Source organism: Terrapene carolina, unplaced genomic scaffold, assembly GCF_002925995.2.
Source record: "Terrapene carolina triunguis isolate 2854851 unplaced genomic scaffold, T_m_triunguis-2.0 Scaffold495, whole genome shotgun sequence".
In the NCBI taxonomy this organism is placed as follows: domain Eukaryota; kingdom Metazoa; phylum Chordata; order Testudines; family Emydidae; genus Terrapene; species Terrapene triunguis.
In genome coordinates this window covers 979,802-998,074 of record NW_020664846.1, presented here as the reverse complement: position 1 = coordinate 998,074, position 18,273 = coordinate 979,802, and the positions used below count along the sequence as shown (strand labels likewise).

Below are 18,273 nucleotides of genomic sequence, written 5' to 3'. Positions count from 1 at the left end.
TTTTTTACTGATAGGGGTGCGCGATCAAAAAAGTTTGGAGACCACTACCCTAGAGCATCTTTTGCTAGGAGGGGTTAGGCCTGGCAGAGGTACAGGTTTCCCACAGAGCCTGTATCTCCAGCAAGAAGAGGCTGGGAGCGGAGTAACTGGGTGCTCCCTCACAGCCAAACGGTTCTGCAGCATGTCCTGCAGTGTCCCTTGCTGGGAACCTAGGCCTGGGGCTGCTCTTCCTTCTCAGCAAGCCAGGAGCTGGCCCCACTTGCCTTGTTGATTAGACTCAGGAACCTCTAGGTTCTCTGACTCTAATACATCTCCCTTGGCCTTGTGGACAAGGCTAGAAGGGGCTAGGTCAGAAGGAATGCCGTGCTGTAGCTTGGGGCATCTGTTCTGGTGTTTCAGGTGGAAGAATCTGGGGAGCATGTGATCCTGGGGACGGGGGAGCTGTACCTGGACTGTGTGATGCATGACTTACGGAAGATGTATTCGGAGATTGATATCAAGGTGAGGAAGCGAAACGAGCCTTTCCTGTCGTCATTACTGAGGGTACATAAAACGGGACCTCCTCCCCCTGGGAGTGTGGCAATCAGCTGCTGCCCCAGGCCCGTTGCGCCACAGGGTCTTAGGACTGCAGCCCCTGAGGTGTAGAGAGACGGCTGAGACTTCGCAGTGCTATTCCTACCTCTGCCATTGACTTGCCGTCTGACCTCGGACTCGCCACTTACCGTCTGTTGTAGGCTTCGCTTTATCCCTCTGTGAGACACGCGCGTACCTCGCAGGAGGGGTGAGGTTTGGGATGTCTGAGATCCTCAGATGACAGGCACTAGAGAAGGGCGAAGAATTGTTATTCCCTTTCCAGGGGTTGCAGGGAGATGGGGAGAAGTTTCCCTTTATTTCTTAATAGCAAAGAAAGCAAATGCATCCCTCCAGGACAGCCAGGGCCCTGTGCGTCTCTTGGCACAGAATCGTGCCTCAGAATCTCAGCTCCGTGTTTTTAAATTTGAGCTTCTCGCTCTTATGGCTGCAAAGATAACTTTGAAAACCTGAACAGAGCGTAACCAGTGCAGGTCTGAGGCTGCAGAGAGCCTCAGTGGCTGGCTCAGAGAGGGGTGAACAGCCTAGATCCTGTCATCTCCACAGCTCTTGAGCTTGGCTGTTTGGTGTTTTTCCAAGATGCCGTAGAATCCAGCATTTTTACTGCAGAAGTTACCATTTTGCCGGATGCAGGCACCCGGCCTTTTGTTTCCTGCCGAGACCTACTGCAGCTCTCGAGCTTCTGTTCCACGGAGTGGGAGCTGCAGAGCAGTAAAGTGTAGGCTGGGCTGCTATGCTGCCTGTAGAACAGCCAGTAGCCAAGGCCTGAGAACTGACATGAACCACCTAAGCTCACGACAAGCTCCCCTTTCCTCTGATGTATGTGGGGGAACGGCCATTCTGAGCCAGGCTGCCCAGATGACACCATGACAACTGAGGCCCACAGAGCTGGGCTGCCTGGAGAACACAGAGAAAAAATCCATTGTCAGAAATAGCCATTGCTGGAAACAATCCCCACTGCATAGTAGGTCACAGCACTTTCAGCCCTGAGGCCCAGTTGGGGGCAGGTGTTTGGGGAGGGGAGGAGTGGGACCGAAGAATATTTCATGGAGCTGCAATACATTCACATTAGGGGTGTTCGCTGAAGAATTTGGTCCCATGGTGCTGCAGAGTGCATGGGGCTCAGAGTATAACCTAGGGAGCCACTCTCCTGGATCCAAGTGCCTTAAAGAGACACTGTCAAGTTGAAATTCAGTCAGTTTCAATCCCTGAGAACTGTTTTCAGAGCTACCCCTGCCCAGAGCCCCTTGTGGCCTCACGGTCACACTTCCTTGGTTTTTAAATGTTTTTCTCTCCCTTGCTGCTGTGAAAGACCCACAATGACCCACAACTGTCCAGGGCAGCCCAACTAGCTGAGAGAAGTGGGGACACGGACTCGACACCCGGTGCTGCCAGTTGCCCAAAGGAAACATTGAACAAAACAGGCCCCTGATTTTTCTCTCGTTGCTTTTGATTATAGTGATCTCAGGCATTGCTGGTAACAATGGGAGGTTTAAAACGTTTCAGACAGTCCCTGTGTAAAGTGTGTTGGTGAAGTTGAAAAGTTCAAAGAAAAGACACAAACTGCTGCTGTTGTTGTTTTTAAAGGTTGCTGATCCGGTTGTGACGTTCTGTGAGACTGTTGTGGAAACTTCCTCCCTGAAGTGTTTTGCTGAGACACCCAATAAGAAGTATGGCTTAGTGACCTGATAGTCCAACTCTGAAATGGTGTCCCCATGGGAGACCGTGGGATCCCCTTCCCCTGGACTGAAGCCAGTCTCTGGTGTGGTTAGGAGGAGGGGGGAAGAGACACATTATCCCACATGAGCACTTTCCTCTGCAGCACCTGGCAGCTGTTGGCGGTAGGGTACTGGGCTAGATGGGCCTTGCATGTGAGCTGGTCTGGCAACCCCTGTTTCCAGCACTCTATAGTGTACAAGAGGGCACAGTCCTACACCAGCCTCAGGAAGGGACCTGCTAGGGGTTTCTGTGACCTGGACTTTCCGTTTTGACACGTGCTGGTTAAAAGGACTGCTTCCCGGTGTCCGGGGCTCATTCTAATCACATTCCACTGCACATCGTCATCTGCAAACCTTCTGGCTGCTGAGCTCCAGGTTCTGCCATTCCCACGGCAGGATTCTGAGTCTCCTGGCTTTCCAAGAGCTGTGAGCGAGTCAGTCCTGGAAGTATAAACAGGCAGTAAACTGAGGCGTGTGTGTGGCTGGCTCTATCTCCCTAGCCACGTCCCAAGTGCACGCAGCTGTTGTAAGAACACAGTGGTTTCCCACAGAACAAGAGGGGAGCATATTTTTCCATTGTACCTTTCTCTGGGTTCCTCATCCCCTTTCATTTCAGTCTGTTGTTGCTAACTGTGCAGATTGCCCTCTGGGAAAGCTCCCATCTCTGCTACTAGCTGATTGGCATCGTCTCTCTCTGCACAGGAACAAGATCACAATGATTGCTGAGCCACTGGAGAAGGGGCTCGCGGAGGACATTGAGAACGAGGTGGTCCAGATCACCTGGAACAGGTCTGGCTAATTTGGGGAGAGCAGAGGCTTTGTATGTGTGAGAGGGCGGTAGCTGGGGAAGAACTGGAGGGAAATGTACAGCTCTGGAAGTCACACAACATCAGTGTAGAGCCCTGAGGAAGAGGAACCTAATAGGGATGGTGTCTCTAAATGTGCTACCCGGCCAGTCCGTGGGTCACCCTGAGGCTAAGCCTATGTCTACACTACACACCTAAGTCAGCTTATAGCCACCACAGTAATTCCTGCGGTGGCACGTGCCACACTATCCTCCTTGGGTCAGTGGTGCGCGGCCTCACCAGGAGCGCTTCCACCAACCCAAAAGGGGCAGTCTGGGGAGCTGAGAGCCCCGTCTCTTAGCTCCACTAGCAGCTCCCTGCCAGGAGCCCGGCTGCCCCACAGTTTTCTGGTGGGCTACCCACTCTCCCCACTCTCCGTTCCCCTCAGGGAGCGGGGGAAGCCACCTAGGGCTTCTCCCCTACCCCTTCCCCGCTGGGAACAGGGGGAAACCGTCTGAGGCTTCTCCACCCCCGTTCTCCTCCAGGAGCTGGCTTCTCCCCTCGGGATCTGGGCAGTCTTGTCAATTTCAGGGCTCAATTGACAAGGCTGTCAGGCTCCATGCAGGGAGCGGGCAGGGCCGCCCCGACTTCTCGCCCTGGCTCCCAGCCAGGTGCAGGGTCTAGCGTCCCATCTTTCCAGGGGAGTGGGGTCCTTCTCCTCAATTTCACAGCTGGTACCGAGTATCCTACACCAACATAAGCCTTTTGCCCTGGTGGAGGTGGAGTTATGATGTCGGTGTGGTAGAGCACTTACGTCGGCGGGAGCAAGACTGCAGCTGCCTTATGTTGACCTAACTGTAATGCAGAGCCGCCCTATGAGCAGGAGGAGCTGTGAGGCTGCTTTGTGCCTGCATGTCTCTCCCCACTGAGCCAGGAACTGGGCTGTCTAACGTTTTCCATCTGTTCCCTTCCCACCAGGAAGAAGCTGGGCGAGTTCTTCCAGACCAAGTATGACTGGGATTTGCTGGCTGCCCGCTCCATCTGGGCCTTTGGGCCAGACGCTACTGGCCCAAACATTCTGGTAGATGACACGCTGCCCTCGGAGGTGAGGAACGGCAGCCCTGGGGAAGGAAGGAGCACAGTCACACTGCAATGACTTGGGGCAACTTTGTCCACCCCGGTGTTCAGAGGCGACATGTTTTCCCCAGGCCCTGGCAGGAGGGGTCTGGAGCTGTAATTTTGCAAGAGAGCTGTCTTACTCTCTTAGAACAGGGGCTAGCAGTCAGGGCATCTATGGGCTAGTCCCAGCTTTGTCACGGACTTGCCTTGACTTTGGGCCCAGCCACTTGTGGCTTAAGTGCCCTGTTGCTTAGCACCCACATAAGTCAAGCCACTTTGATTTATGGATCGAGGGGCCAAATTTTGAAATGTTGGCTCTGAGCTCTCTGCCTTATTGTACCCCTCTGTCAAAGGAAGAGAATACAGAAGTGCAAAGCAATGCTACTCCTCTAAGAATTCACTCTTGAGAATGGTCCCTCTCTTTCCCTTGCTGCAGCTGGATGCACCATCACTGATTTGTAATGTGTCTGTTTCTGTGTAGGTGGATAAGGCCCTGCTGGGCTCTGTGAAGGACAGCATCGTACAGGGGTTCCAGTGGGGCACAAGGGAAGGACCCCTCTGTGATGAGTGTAAGTAAGAGATCTTCGGGCAGATGCCAATAATAAAACAAGAAGAATGAATTCTCCTCCCCTTTGGCAGCCAAATTATCTGTCTATGATATGCCCCAGGACAAAAGGTCTAGTTTAACCAGCAGGTGTGTTGCTGTCCAAACAGGACTCGCTGGGTGAACTCTCTGGCCTGTTATACAGGAGGTTGGACTAGATGTCTGACAATGCAGAAAAGGCAGAAGTATTCAATAAATATTTCTGATTTGTGTTTGGGGAAAAATCAGATGTCATATGCTGCTGAAATACTTTCCATTCCAACCGTATCTAAGGAGGATGTTAAACAGCAGTATGAGAGCTAGACATTTTTAAATCAGCAGATCCAGAGAACTTGCCTCCAAGAGTTTTAAAAGAGCTGGCCAAGGAGAAGGTTAAGGGATGACTTGATCACAGTCTATAAGTAAAGCTACGTTTTAGTCACGGGTATTTTTAGTAAAAGTCATGGACAGGTCACTGGCAGTAAACAAAAGTTCACGGCCCGTGACCTGTCCATGACTTGTACTATATGCCCCTGACTAGATCTTGGAGAGAGGGTGGGGTGGCGCGCAGCCCGGGACCAACGCTGGTGCTGGGGGGATGGGAGCGGGGCTGGCAGGCTCTCTACCCTGCTCCGCGCCTTCCCGGAAGCGGCGACATTCCTAGGCAGAGGCATGGCCATGCAGCTCTACACGTTCCCTCCTCCCTGAGTGCCAGCTCCGCAGCTCCCATTGGCCGGGAACCACGGCCAATGGGAGCTGCGAGGACAGTGCCTGCAGGTGTAGGCAGCGCACAGAGCCCCCTGGCCTGCCTCCCCCTCGGAGACGAGGGATGACACTGCTTCCAGGGAACCCCCCAAGGTAAGCGCCATCCAGAGCCCTCACCCCTCCTGTGCTCCAGTCCTGAGCCCCCCACCCAAACTCCTGCAGCTGCTTGGGGGGGAGGGGAGAGGGCTGCAGAGGTCACAGAAAGTCACGGAATCCGTGACAAACTCGCAGCCTTATCTATAAGTACCTACATGGGGAACAAAACTTTGAAGACTCCATTATCAGTCCAGCAGACAAAGGTGTAACAAGATCCAATGGCTAGAAGTTGAAGCTAGACAAATTTACACTAGAAATAATGATTCTTCATCACTGGATACTTTTAAATCAAGACTGGATGTTTTCCTACAACGTGCGCTCTAGTTCGAACAGAGACGTTCTGTGGCCTGGGTTACACAGGAAGTCAGACTAGATGATCACAGTGGTCCTTTCTGGCCTTTCTCCTGTTCCTGTGCACCCCAGCTGTGTGTCTGCGCTGGGCGTGATGGTCCCGGACTGCGGTTTGGGCTGGTCTCTGCGGAAGGGTTAACCTTCCGTTCCTAATGGGACTGCCTCCAGCCACAGCGTCAGTCACTCCCTGCTCTCTTCCTTCCCACGCCCAGTGATCCGCAACGTGAAATTTAAGATCCTGGATGCCGTGATCGCTCAGGAGCCGCTGCACCGGGGAGGAGGGCAGATTATCCCAACAGCGAGGAGGGTTGTGTACTCCGCCTTCCTCATGGTAAGGACTGTGCTGTGCATGGTGAGGCCGGGGCCTAGCACAGCTTCTGTCTCCTTCGGGGGCCGTGTGGAACTGGGGGGTTTGGGTGGGTGGGTGGTAAGTACTGCGGAGATGCGTGGTGAATTCCTGCCCTGAGACATTTACAGCCTAAATCAGCTCAGTCATCGATTAATCTCCCCAGTCCCCAGAGAAGGAGGCAGGCCCAGCAATAGCAGTGTCATTCCAGGTCCATGACTGTGTTTGGCCTTCTGAGCCTGGATGCTTTGAGCCAAGACGAGGGATCCTCCCTCTGCGGGTTTGCTCTGGGATGGTCATAGAACAGCCCAGACGCCCGCAGCAGCTCCACAGGGTTCTGTTTATCTGCTGCAAGGCGTTCAGCAGGTCAGGAGCCTGGCCAGCGGGGTCAGGATCACTCGGCTAGTAAGTCTTGGTCCTTCCCTTATGTGCCCACAGTGCTGACCGTGTCCTGTTCACACACGTGTGCTGCCTCCTGGCCAGTAGGAACACCTGGGGCCTGGGCTCGGTGTGTGCCTGGCGTCTAATTTCCCATTCCTTTTCCCAGGCCACTCCTCGGCTGATGGAACCGTACTACTTTGTGGAGGTCCAGGCCCCTGCTGATTGTGTGTCTGCAGTGTACACTGTGCTGGCCCGGCGGAGGTAAGCTGCAGGGAGGCCATGGCTCTGCGGGATGCCCTCGTGTGTGTGTTTGCGAGGTGGTGACTCTGCCCGGAAGCAGTGTCCACTTGGCATTGCAGGCCACGTGAGGAAATCAGAGCTGCAATACGTGCAGTCATGGTGTTAGTTTTCCAGTGGCATTGCATGAAACCTTCACTGGCGGGTCTCGACTGCCCCCCAATGCCGGGGGGAGGGTGTCTCGGGGAGCCCCCACTGCAGTCATAGGGGGTGTTAGAGATCAGACTCCATCCTTTGTGCGTGTGGTTCTCTCCTGCAGTGCTGACAGTGGAGGGGTGAACAGAGGTGATGTCAAGGGGATGTTTTAACAGATGTGGGAGGGTTAATTCTTTGTGATTCTTCGCCAGAGGTCATGTGACTCAGGACGCTCCAATCCCAGGCTCCCCGCTTTACACCATCAAAGCCTTTATCCCAGCCATTGACTCGTTTGGGTTTGAGACTGACTTGAGGACTCACACGCAGGGACAGGCTTTCTCTCTGTCCGTCTTCCACCATTGGCAGGTGAGCGTCTCCACCGTCTGCAGCCGCGTGGGGGGGCATTTTGGGTTCAAGGCCTGTGCCCCGCCAGCCTCGCTGGGTACCACGAACAAAGGGAACGGATGATTGCAGGCCCTCGGGGGTTGGGAGGAGCCTCTGCTCCCGTCCCGTTTGTATGTTAGCTGTAAATTTACTGCTGCTAGCCAGATGACCAGTCCCAGGCCTCAGGCCAGGAGGATCCATGCTGCAGCTTCCCCCTGGATGAGGTGGTCTGGATGGGATCCCTTTCACCACTGCTTAATGGGCACGAATGGGTCCTTCATTAGTGACAGAGGAAGCTGCCTCAATGGCACTCCCAGCCCTTCAACTCGGGGAGCAAGAAACCAGGGCCAGGACCTGGGATCCAGGTTTCTGCAGTGCAGGGCCCTTGAGCCCACAGGCTCCGCCTCAGCCGTTACCTATTAAAGAACTTGTTTCAATGCCTCTCTACTCTGTGAAAGTGCCGGCTGAGCTGTGGGCCTCCGACCGTACTGGCATGGTAGAGATGCCTAAACCTGGGCCTGCTGGGCTGCAAGAGACTAGTCAAGCAAGTCCTCCCTCGGCAGGAGCAGGGAATAGCTCCCTGCTATTGGGCACCTCAGACATTGAACGACTAGGCTGGACTGCAATTCCTTAGCCTGGACGTTCCCATTAGAATGAGCCCGGAGCCAGCACCTCCAGTCAAGTGGGAGCTGCCAGCAGGCAGCCGTATCTGCGGCGATGAGTAAATTGCTTTGATGGTTGGCGTGCACGTTCCAGAGGTCCTGGGGTCTAGGCTCAGGATCTGGCCTCCACGCTTGTGAGACGGGTTACACACCTTGTGTTTCAGAAAACGAAACCCTTCCTGGTTTTGACTGGCAACAAATCGGCCCGCGTGTACCTTCCTAAAGCTGATTGTGACACTTTGAACCAATACGCAGCTTAGGGCTTGTCTACACTGGCAATTAACAGCGCTGCAGCTTTCTCGCTCGGGGGTGAAAAAACACCCCCCTGAGCGCTGCAAGTTTCAGCTGTAAAGCGCCAGTGTAGACAGTGCCCCAGCGCTGGGAGCCGCGCCCCTCGTGGAGGTGGGTTTTTTAGAGCGCTGGCAGCGCTTTAGCGTTGCCCGTGTAGACTAGCCCTGAGTGTGTTCTGCAAACACCTCTTCTCCACTGCCTGGCACCGTGGTAACATGCTCAAACCGACAGAGGTTGGCCGTAGCCAGGATTAACCCGTCAGGGACTGTTGGTGGCAATAACTGAGCAGGGCTGCAGCTGTGTTGCTGCGATACCCAGTTGCACACGGTGTAAACAGGTCTGTGCCAGGGTGGCCTTGTGCCGTAGGCACAGTTAGTGATGCTGTGGCAGACTAAGGTTCCTAGCCCCACACGGAGAGCGGGCAGACTGGCTGTCAGCGGGAGTGACCGCAGAGTCGCCAGGACTCGGATTTACTAGGGTTTGCTCTAGTTGAGGGTAGCTCCCAGGATCCTTCAGTGGCTCTTCTCTCCCATGCTGACTTTCTGGCCCGTGTTTCAGATAGTGCCTGGAGACCCCTTGGACAAGAGTATCGTCATCCGGCCCTTGGAGCCCCAGCCAGCACCTCACCTGGCCAGAGAGTTCATGATCAAGACCAGGCGCAGAAAGGTAAGGCCAGCAGCAGCCTTGCCCACTCTGCGATTCTTCTCCCCTATCTGTACAGTTCCCAGGGCCCAACGTGCCCCTCGCCCACAGCTGTGCTTTGGACTCCGTATGCTGCCTGACACACGGAGACATCCCCTTGCACTGGGGCTGGAATGGGCTAGTGCTCTGGCTGTGCTGTTTCCCAGGGTGTCTTTCAGCAGGGCTTTGAACGCGCCAGGGTGGGCTGCTCGGATCTCTGGGAGCTCGGCTGGCTCTTACCTCTCCAGCTCATGCTGCTGCTTCTCCGTCCGCAGGGCTTGAGCGAGGACGTGAGCATCAGCAAGTTCTTCGACGACCCTATGTTGCTGGAGCTGGCCAAGCAGGATGTTGTTCTGAACTACCCCATGTGACCGTGCTGCCGCAGAGGCTAACCAGAGACTGCTCCAGTGTCTGCCAGCCCAGCTCTTTGCCCTGCTCTCCTCATCCTGCAAACATCTCCTCCCTCGCAGTCCGGCTGCCCTGGTACTGCATGTGCAGGGCACTTCTGCTAAGGACTCTTACCCGCCAGCTTACAGGCTCTGTGTGTTTGGTGCCTCCCTAGGCCAGGAGTCTGCACTCGAGATCGACAGAATATGGACATGGCTGATATCACTCTTGGTCCCCTGCAGACTGTTACTTCCACTGCTGTGTACAAGTGAATTTTATAGCCACACGAGGCAGTTCCAGGCCCAAAGGGGTTAATCCTCCCCCCCGTGTTCCCCCAGGGAACATGGCGTTAGGGTTACTGGGGACAACCTGCAGTTTCATGTCGGGGTTTCATGCTGGGTTCAGCCACCTGCAGGTGCCTCTGATAAAGCTGGGAGCTGCCGCCAAGCTCCTGCAGCCAGTGACGTGTGCAGGCTTCCCGGGCGGCGCAGAGCCTCTCCTGGGGTGCCGAGGAAGGGGGATGGCCTGTATCTGGGGGGTTGTTAGTGACCTTGCAGGGAGCGGGTGGCGGGAGTCTGGACCTGCCGCCAGTCTGGATTTTTATTTCTATTTTGTACAAGTTTATTTTTGAGCTTTGTAATGACTGAATAAAACCCCTCTCCTTTGGCATGTCTCTTCCCGGGGGTCTTATTGCCCAGAGGGGAGAGAGGCTTGGCTCAGCGCCCACATGGTGACCCCTGGAACCAGGGAGACAGCACAGAAACAAAGACCCTCTGACGGTTGCTTCTGTACTGTGAGCTGCACCCATCCTCTGGCCCATCTGTCTCAGGGGGAGGCGTGTGCTGGGTGCAGCCCCCATGTGGATTCTCTCCAACAAGCAGGATGCACTAGTGTGAATCACCCCGGCTTCCTGCGTGGCAGGGTCACTGCTCCCATCTCTGCAGCCTGGGGGTCGCCGGTACGCTGGCTTGGTGCTGCCTGAGCCTCTCGGCAGCCCTGTGGCTGTTGGCTCATACGTCCTGTGCAGTGCCTGTGCTCTCCTGTTTCCCTTCCAGCGTAGCTCTGCAAATCGTAATGGCCCCTTCCCCTTCGGTCACAGATCTCACGCGTCTCCTGCTTCCAGCCAGCCTGCACGCTGCTCGCAGGAGGGCACAGTAACTGTCCCATCTCCTGTCAGTCTCTGAATGGCCCATGGTGGACACTGACCTTTTGCCCTCACCCCTAGTGCTGCCCCCTCTAGGTCAGTGTTGGGAAGTGGGCACTGCCCTTGCTCGGGCTGTACCTCCTCTCCGCGTAGTCTGGGGCCTTTGCTCTGGGGGCGTCTGTTCACCCGCCAGCTTGCTGGGTTTGGTCTCGTGGAGCGAACACTGCGCTGGGCCCTGGGCTCTTTCCAGCTCCATGTGTCTGCGCTTCCCCTGTGTCAGTTCATGGTGGACCCACGACCTCCTGCTGGACTGCCCTCGCCATGGCCCTTCCAGGTCCCCCCCTCATCCCTGGCTGCAGCTCCCAGGCCTTTCTGGAGCCAGCAGGAGTTGAGCACCTGCCTTATTCACTCATGTGGGTCGGGCTGGCCTGAGCTGAGGCGAGGTGGAAAGTCCTGGGGCAGTCAGGCCCCCGGCAGCAGCACCGAGCTCCTGTCCTATGGGCATGCACCTGTGCGCTGTGCCAGGCTGTGGGCATGGCCCGTGGCCCTATGCTAGCGGCGGGGAGCAGGGCTGCGTAACAGAGCAGGTCTCTGTCTTATGGCTGCCAAGGGCTGGATGAGAGGGCTCGGCTCCAGGGAGACCAGCTGGGCCTGGCTTCAGTGCACCTTGGTAAGAAGCCCGCGGGGGCCCTGAGCCCTGTTCTCTCTCCGTGGAGATCTCGGCCCCTTGGCGTGGCTCTGGCCCAGGACCCTGCCGCTCACCTCTCCCAGCCCTGCGGCAGGCCTTCATTGTCACAGTACCACCCCCAGGCTACAGGCCGGGCAAGGGAGAGGAGGAGGGGTGGTTACCCCGTTGCAGAGCAGGGCCTGGGGCCCGGGCCCCCACTCGGGCACCCTTCCTCTCTTTGCCTTAGCACCATTCATCCCTCATGCAGCAGTGTGAGCCCTCGCCCCCACCCCCTGCCCAGAACCTGGAACTAGAACCCAGGCGTCCTGCCCCCCAGAGCCCTGCGCTGCACTGCACTGCCTGCCTTACTGACCAGCTCAACGTGCTGCGCCAGCTCCAAGCACGTTCCAAGAACTGGGCCAAGCCTCCCTTGAACTGTAACTTTATAAACCAGAAAAGCAGGATTTGTTACATACACAACAGCAGCCCCTGGGAGCGCTGGGCTGCAGGGCCTAGGTTATGCAAAGGGAAGAATACTGTGCTGGGGCCCTAAGATGCTCCATCTCCACCTCTGCAGCTTCCTCGTGTCTATTTCTGGGCTCCGTCTGCAGCCGGTTTCAGCAGGTAGTCTTTGTACATCGTGTAGGTTGCACCTGCAAGAGAGACCGTGACATCAGCACAGGCCCTAAAGCGAAAGGGACCACGGCACCAGGAACGTGCCAGATAAATAACCCGTATTTCTAGAGCGTCGTTTGTCCTGGAGATCTCTGGATCACTTCACCCACTCTGGAGGAGCAGGCAGCTGAAACGGGAGGGGCAAAGGGGAAGAGAACAGCTACCCCCAGGCTGCGGGCGATTCGCCTTCGCTCAGGTGTCAGGCGGCTGGCCTCGCTGCAGGCAGCGCTGGCTGAAACGCTCCGGCTGGGGCTGTGCAGGAGGGTAAATCAAATTGCCCAAGTCGCGCCGCAAGGGCTCGCAGTGTAAACCTGACTCGGGGCCAGCGAGCTGATGCAGGATCGCCAAGCTGGAGTTGTCGGGGGCAAGGACTAAGCCTCTTGAGAGCTTTTCCCAGCGGCCGTAGCCTCGGCACCGTCTGCGCTGACGCACTCGGCCTGCTGGAAGTTGCTAACTGCGTGCTCCAGAGAGCGTAGCTGCTGCTCGCTGGGGCCCATCAGCCTTCCACCTGCTTTCCTCGCCCAGCTGCCTGGCCCCCCTGCCCGCTGGCATCTTGGCGCAGAGGGGCTGTGTTGTCACTGGGCGGGGAAGGGGAGGAAAGGGGAGGCCGCTCACAGCCCCAGCCCCATTACAGTCTGGGTGATTCAGGTGCACTAGGTGATATTCAGCAGCAGCCCTGGGTGGGGACACAGCGTCTCCCCTTGTACTCGAGGGCAGGGACCTTGGACTTCATGGCCCAAGTCTGTGACACAAAAAAATCCCTTTGATCCGGCAGCAATTTCAAATAAACCCCTTTGATTGAGTGACCCCCCCCCCTTCCTCTGCGTGACTCAGGCCGCGGCCCCAGGAGGAGGTGGCCATGGCCAATGCCAACGCACCATCCAGCAGCTGCAGAATCCTCCGCCCTGATGGGGTTTTCGTCGCCTCGCAGAGTGCAGCCCCCGGCAGTGCTCCCAGCTTCCCTAAGCTACTGCCCATGTGCATCTTGGCCCCAGCAACCCCCAGCCCTCACTTACCCAGCGTGATGGCGCCAACCACGCAGGCTTGGGCAGCCATGCGGGTGTGGATCAGGTGCACAGACATCTTCATCTTTCCTCTGGCCTTCAGTCTGTAGAGGCCATAAGCGGCCACCATGGCAAAGCCCCCGATGCCTGTGGGAGGGAGAGTGCGTGGCAGCTGGGTCACTGGGAGGCTCCCCTGGGCCCACCGCAGGGCTGGAGGAGACTGATGCTGCAGCGTGAGCTGCTGGCCAAGGGCCTCCCTGCTAGTTTTGGTTTGTTTTACTCTTCCTGTCTTCTGGGCTACGCAGCTCCCGTCAGCAGCCCCCACCCGTAGCACCATCAGTGCTGTGCTTCCACCTGCAGGGGCCGGTCAGCATACGGGCCGGTCGTTACGAGCTCTTCCCCTCCCTGGGGCTCTGAGGACAGGTCCGTTCACACGCCCGCCAGCGCTCTGCACCCAGCGTTTGTGGGAAGCCGGGAGCTGCCGTGGCTCGGCTGGGGAAGGGTTTTTCACGTCTCTCTCGTGGGCCACGTAGCTCATGGGCCAGATGCAGGGCCAGGCAGGGCAGGTGCTATATAAGCTCCCCTGGCTCAGATGTGACCTGCCACAGCTCTGCTATTCCAGTCCTGCCTCCCGCCTCCAGGAAGCAGCTCCTGAGGCCGCCCCCTCGCTGGGTCCCAGGGCACGCTGCCCTCCCAGCCGCACCCTTTCACACCCACTCACCAACAGGCACGAACGGGGCCGCACCCGCCTTCTGCAGGAGCTTGGTGGAGACGGTGCCTTCGCGCTCAGGGACCCACTGGCTTTCGTCCGTAACCATCCTGCCCCTGCAGCCAAACAGGCCCCATGAGCCACCTTTCCAACCCCAGCAGCCAATGACCCCCCTCCTCCAGCGTCCCCTTCCTCACAGAGCTGTACCCCGGGGGCTGCCTGGTGCCCCCAGCCAGGGCTCTGCATAACGTCCTCGCGCTTCCTCCCCACAGAGCTGCAAGTGTCTTACCACAGGAACCACCCACGTCCCCCTCCCTCTCCCCACTTCACAGCTGGGGCCCGGAGAGGGGCGGGTGTCTGTCGCCCATGGTCACAGAGCGAGTTGGTGGCAGGGCCAGGGGTAGAACCCAGGAACCCTGCCTCCCTGGGGCCCGTTCAGGGGCTGCCCAGCTAAGGCATGTGTAGGGCTGGGCTACTGCTGGCCACTTGTTCCTATTGCCGGGGGTTGGGGGGGGGGGGGAGGTTCCCAGAATAGAACCCACTCGGTCTGTGCTGTGTTCTGCTGCCCCCAGCAATGGGCTCGTCCTGCGGCTGCAGCAAGCGCCTGCTCCCGTGCCTCAGCCCTGCATCACTGGGCCGCGCGTTCGCTCTGCTGGGCTTCAGGCTGAGTTCCCAGCGGCGCTGGCGGGTGAGACTGGGCCTGCAGTGCAGGGGACGCGGCATTCGCACCAACCAGCCCAAGGCCAGGCTGTACCTGGGGCCTGTTTGGTGCCAGCACCAAACCAGACCCTGATCCAGCGGGACAATTCCCAGATGACCTGGATGCTCATCATGAGCCACAGTCCAGGGTTAGGCTGTCGCTACAGTCAGTGACGGGACTGTGAGCATGACACCGCAAAGGCCCTTGTTTGTCCCCGGGATCCTAAAGCAGGGCAGGCTGAGCTGACAGTGGGGAGCGAGCATCAGGGTCCCCAGGGGTGCAGTAAAATACCCGTAGCTGGTACATCCTTTGGGGGGGGGGGAGGTCCTGACTTCCCTCTGCTAGAGAACCTGCCTCCCTCTGCGCAGGAGCCGCCATCCCCTGGTCTGTGCCCGGGTGTGCCGGGGACGGGGCTGGAGCAGATTTCCTGCTGCTAATGCCCGGCAGGTCCGCAGCCGTTACCTGCCCCAGGGCCGCTGGGTGCCAGTGCGGCATGGCCAGGCTTCCCAGGGATGGACATCTCCAAACCCCTCGAGGATCCCTGGGCTACTTCCCCAGTGCCAACAGCTCTGCCAAGCTGCCGAGAAAGCTGCAGCCCCCCCCAGCAGAGCCGAGCGAAGCGCCGTGACCTGAGACACTGAACCTCCCTCCTTGCACAGGCAGCCAGGGCGCCCCGAGCGTCTGACAAGGCTGCTGGCTCGGGGGGCGCTGCCCAGCACTCACCGGGCCCAGAGCCGTGTGCCAGGGGACCTGGGTGTGGCCGGCTGGTACTTACCTGCTCTCAGTGCTGCTGGGCTAGGGCTGGAGGCTGCCCGGGCTGGACCTCCTCTCCCCGCCGCACCCGGGACATTTCCCAGCCCTGCACTTTAGGGTTACAGCAAAGTCACCGGCCAGGGAGGGGGAGAGAGCGGAGAGGGGGCTGGTAACTTGGCACCAGTTCCAGGGACCTTAACCCTTTGTCTGCCAGACTCCAGCTCCCCTCCCGCACGGAAAGGTCTCCTGTGAAATCAAGACCCCACCCCCTGGCTGAGCACCCAGGCCCCCGGGTTTGCCCAGGATTCCCTGAGCCACGAGAAACAGGCAGGAAAAGTCCCAGCTCCACCAGCACCTCAGGGTGTCCACCAACCTCCCATCCGTCCCTGTCTCCCAGCCACTCCCGCACTCCAAGCTCATAGCAGACTCCCCACCCCAGGGCGGGCTCGGCCTTCCTCCCACTCCCAATCCTTTGAGCTCCCTGCCCTACCTTTGCTGCCAGCCCCCTTTAACCACGGGGCTCCCATCCCCTAGGCCCTCCCTTACATGGCCCCAAGCCTCTGCCGCCCGCCCCCCAGGGGTAGGCAGTGACACCCGACCGTGCCTGGCCCCTCATGCCCGAGTGATGGGGGAGGTGATGGGACTAGAAGATGCTCTGGTGGCAGGAATTACACAGCCCCCTTTGCTAACGTTAATACGGAGGGAAGAGCCCAGTCTCTCCCCCCCCCCACACACACACACACACGAGGAAGGACGGGTTGTCTGCTTAGGAGAGACAGCAGGGGCTGGGAGTCAGAACTCCTGGGTTCTGCACCCAGGTCTGGCACTGATTCATTGGGCAAGTCATTTCCTCTCCTGGGGCCTCAGTGTGCACATGTGTAAACCGAGGACACTAATATCTGCCGACGTCGGGGGCTGTGCGGCCAAGTGAACAGACATTGGTAAAGTGCTTGGAGATCCTCTCGTGGGCAGTGCCACCGACATGCCCGTGGCGTTGTTCGATGTTGCCCACTGGCCATGTCCCAGTGAGCCCGGAGAAGCGGCTTCAGCACCAGTGCTTTGTGACAATCAGTGACGTCTGGCTGGGAAGCAGGGCCCCTGAATCTTCATGTTTTCTGCTGGATTTAGACCTCTAGAGAACATCACCCTGGAGCGTTGCCTGCATGCTGCTCCCACACAGCCATTCTGCAGCAAATGGTGTATGGGCTCTGTGTGTAATCCATGGCAGAGGCTTTGCAGGGCTTCTCTTCCAGGTTAGCAGGGGCTTTAGCCACAAGAGCATCTTCTCTTTCCAAGGGCTTTATAGATTTGGCATAGACCTTTCATCACCCTGTGGAGCTGATAAATGGAAGGCTGCTGCAGAGAGTGGTCCATGCCTGGTCTGTCCAGCTGCATCATTAATGTGGAGAATAGCTGTCTTGGATGATCATGAAGTGTAAGACAATCTCTGATAAACCAGGTCTCAAGCCGTTAATTCAAAGCGAAAACAGATATATATATATAAAACAAAACAATAGATACCAAATGGAAAAAGGGGGCAGTTGATAGCAATGAATATAAATTAGAAGCTAGGACTTATAGCAAATTGATAAGGGAAGCAAAAGGACACAAGGTGGCATCTATGCCCAGCACAGTTAAGGACAATAAGAAGAGGTTTCTTTAAGTATATTAGGAATAAAAGGAATCCTAGCAATGGTATTGGTCCATTACTAAATGGAAATGGTAGAACTGCAGACAAAGCAGAAGTGTTCAATAAATATTCCTCTTCTGTATTTGGGAAAAAGCCAGATGATGTAGATATATCATAAGATGATGAAGAAATACTTTCCATTCCAACGCTAACTCAGGAGGATGTTAAACAGCAGCTGTGAAAGTTGGAGATTTTTAAATCAGTAGGTTCAGAGAACTTGCAACCAAGAGTTTAAAAAGAGCTGGCTGAGGAGCTCTCTGGAATGTTAAAGTTGATTTTTCCAGAACTTTTGGAGTACTAAGGAAGTTCCAGAGGACTGGAAGAAAGCTCATGGTGTGCCAATATTTAAGAAGGGAAATGGGACAATGGGGGTAGTTCCCGGCCTGTCAGCCTGAAATCAATCCTGGGCAAAATAATGGAACAGCTGATCCACTCGTCAGTTAATAAAGAATTAAGGGAGGGTAACATAATATCAATCAACATGGGTTTGTGGAAAATAGATCATGACAAACTAACTTGATATCTCTTTTTGATGAGATTCCAAGTTTGGTTGACAAAGGTAAAATATAATTAGACTTCTGCAAGGCATTTGAGTTGATACTGCACAATATTTTGATCAAAAAACTAGACTATAAAATGGACCTGGCCCACACGACATGGATTACAAGCTGGCTAAATGTAACTGTAAACAGGGAATCGTCATGGAGCAGGTGTGTTTCCAGTGGAGTCCTGCAGGGAGTGGCTCTTGGCCCTTCACTCTTTCACAGTTTGATTAATGACCTAGACCCAAACCAGAAATCATCCCCGGGAAAGCCTGCAGATGACACACAGCTTGGGGGAGGAGGAGTGGGGAGGAAGTCAGATCCCTGGATCGCTTCAGAAACTGGGCAAAGCAAAGGCTGTACCAACTCCTGGGGTTTGTGGGTTAGGAGCAGCCCTTTGAGCCCCGTTCTGAAGCCGCAGAGAAGCTCTTTGGGGCACGGGGTCTCGGAGGAGGCCCCAGGCCTGAGCGTGGCTCCTCAGTGCCCAATCCATCTGGTACAATGTGACGATCGCTGTCTGGGCCAGGACACAAGGGATTGCATTGGGGCCGTCCAGGGCTCAACACCTGAGTCTCTCCAGCTGGTGCTCCCGAGGCCAGGGCAGGGCGTCACTAACCTCCGCTGCAGCAGACGGTGACACGCGCTGACCAGTGGGCTGAGCAGCCCGTCCCCGGTCTGCCGGGACACGCCTGGCAAGCGTTCAGCGTCCCACGCAAAGGGGGTCCCAGCACTTCCCAGGGGAGAGGATTCTGTCCCGGTGGATCTTGGAGCCAGGCAGCTTTCCCTGCTCCTCCGCCCCATTTCCCCCTCTCTTAAT

At 56.8% G+C, this 18,273-nt stretch overlaps 2 protein-coding genes across 2 annotated transcripts in view; one reads left to right on the top strand and one right to left on the bottom strand.

Moving 5' to 3' along the window:
• The window catches only part of EFTUD2 (elongation factor Tu GTP binding domain containing 2), a 36,618-nt gene extending 26,379 nt beyond the window's left edge, over positions 1-10,239 (top strand). The window contains exons 19-28 of the mRNA XM_024202135.2: positions 400-501; positions 2,179-2,261; positions 3,012-3,098; positions 4,073-4,199; positions 4,695-4,782; positions 6,221-6,339; positions 6,902-6,996; positions 7,380-7,533; positions 9,063-9,170; positions 9,461-10,239. Coding sequence (XP_024057903.1) covers positions 400-501; positions 2,179-2,261; positions 3,012-3,098; positions 4,073-4,199; positions 4,695-4,782; positions 6,221-6,339; positions 6,902-6,996; positions 7,380-7,533; positions 9,063-9,170; positions 9,461-9,556 — 1,059 coding nt within the window. The 3' untranslated portion in view covers positions 9,557-10,239. The remainder of the gene's footprint in view (positions 1-399; positions 502-2,178; positions 2,262-3,011; positions 3,099-4,072; positions 4,200-4,694; positions 4,783-6,220; positions 6,340-6,901; positions 6,997-7,379; positions 7,534-9,062; positions 9,171-9,460) is intronic.
• A 1,602-nt stretch (positions 10,240-11,841) lies between these two features.
• HIGD1B (HIG1 hypoxia inducible domain family member 1B) lies at positions 11,842-15,312 on the bottom strand. The gene is made up of 4 exons (XM_024202136.2): positions 15,247-15,312; positions 13,784-13,887; positions 13,075-13,209; positions 11,842-12,036 (listed from the first exon to the last, which is right to left on the bottom strand). Exons 2-4 carry the CDS (start codon positions 13,878-13,880, stop codon positions 11,972-11,974), a joined length of 297 nt encoding a protein of 98 aa, XP_024057904.1. The 5' UTR covers positions 13,881-13,887; positions 15,247-15,312; the 3' UTR covers positions 11,842-11,971.
• Between the last annotated feature and the right edge of the window lie 2,961 nt (positions 15,313-18,273).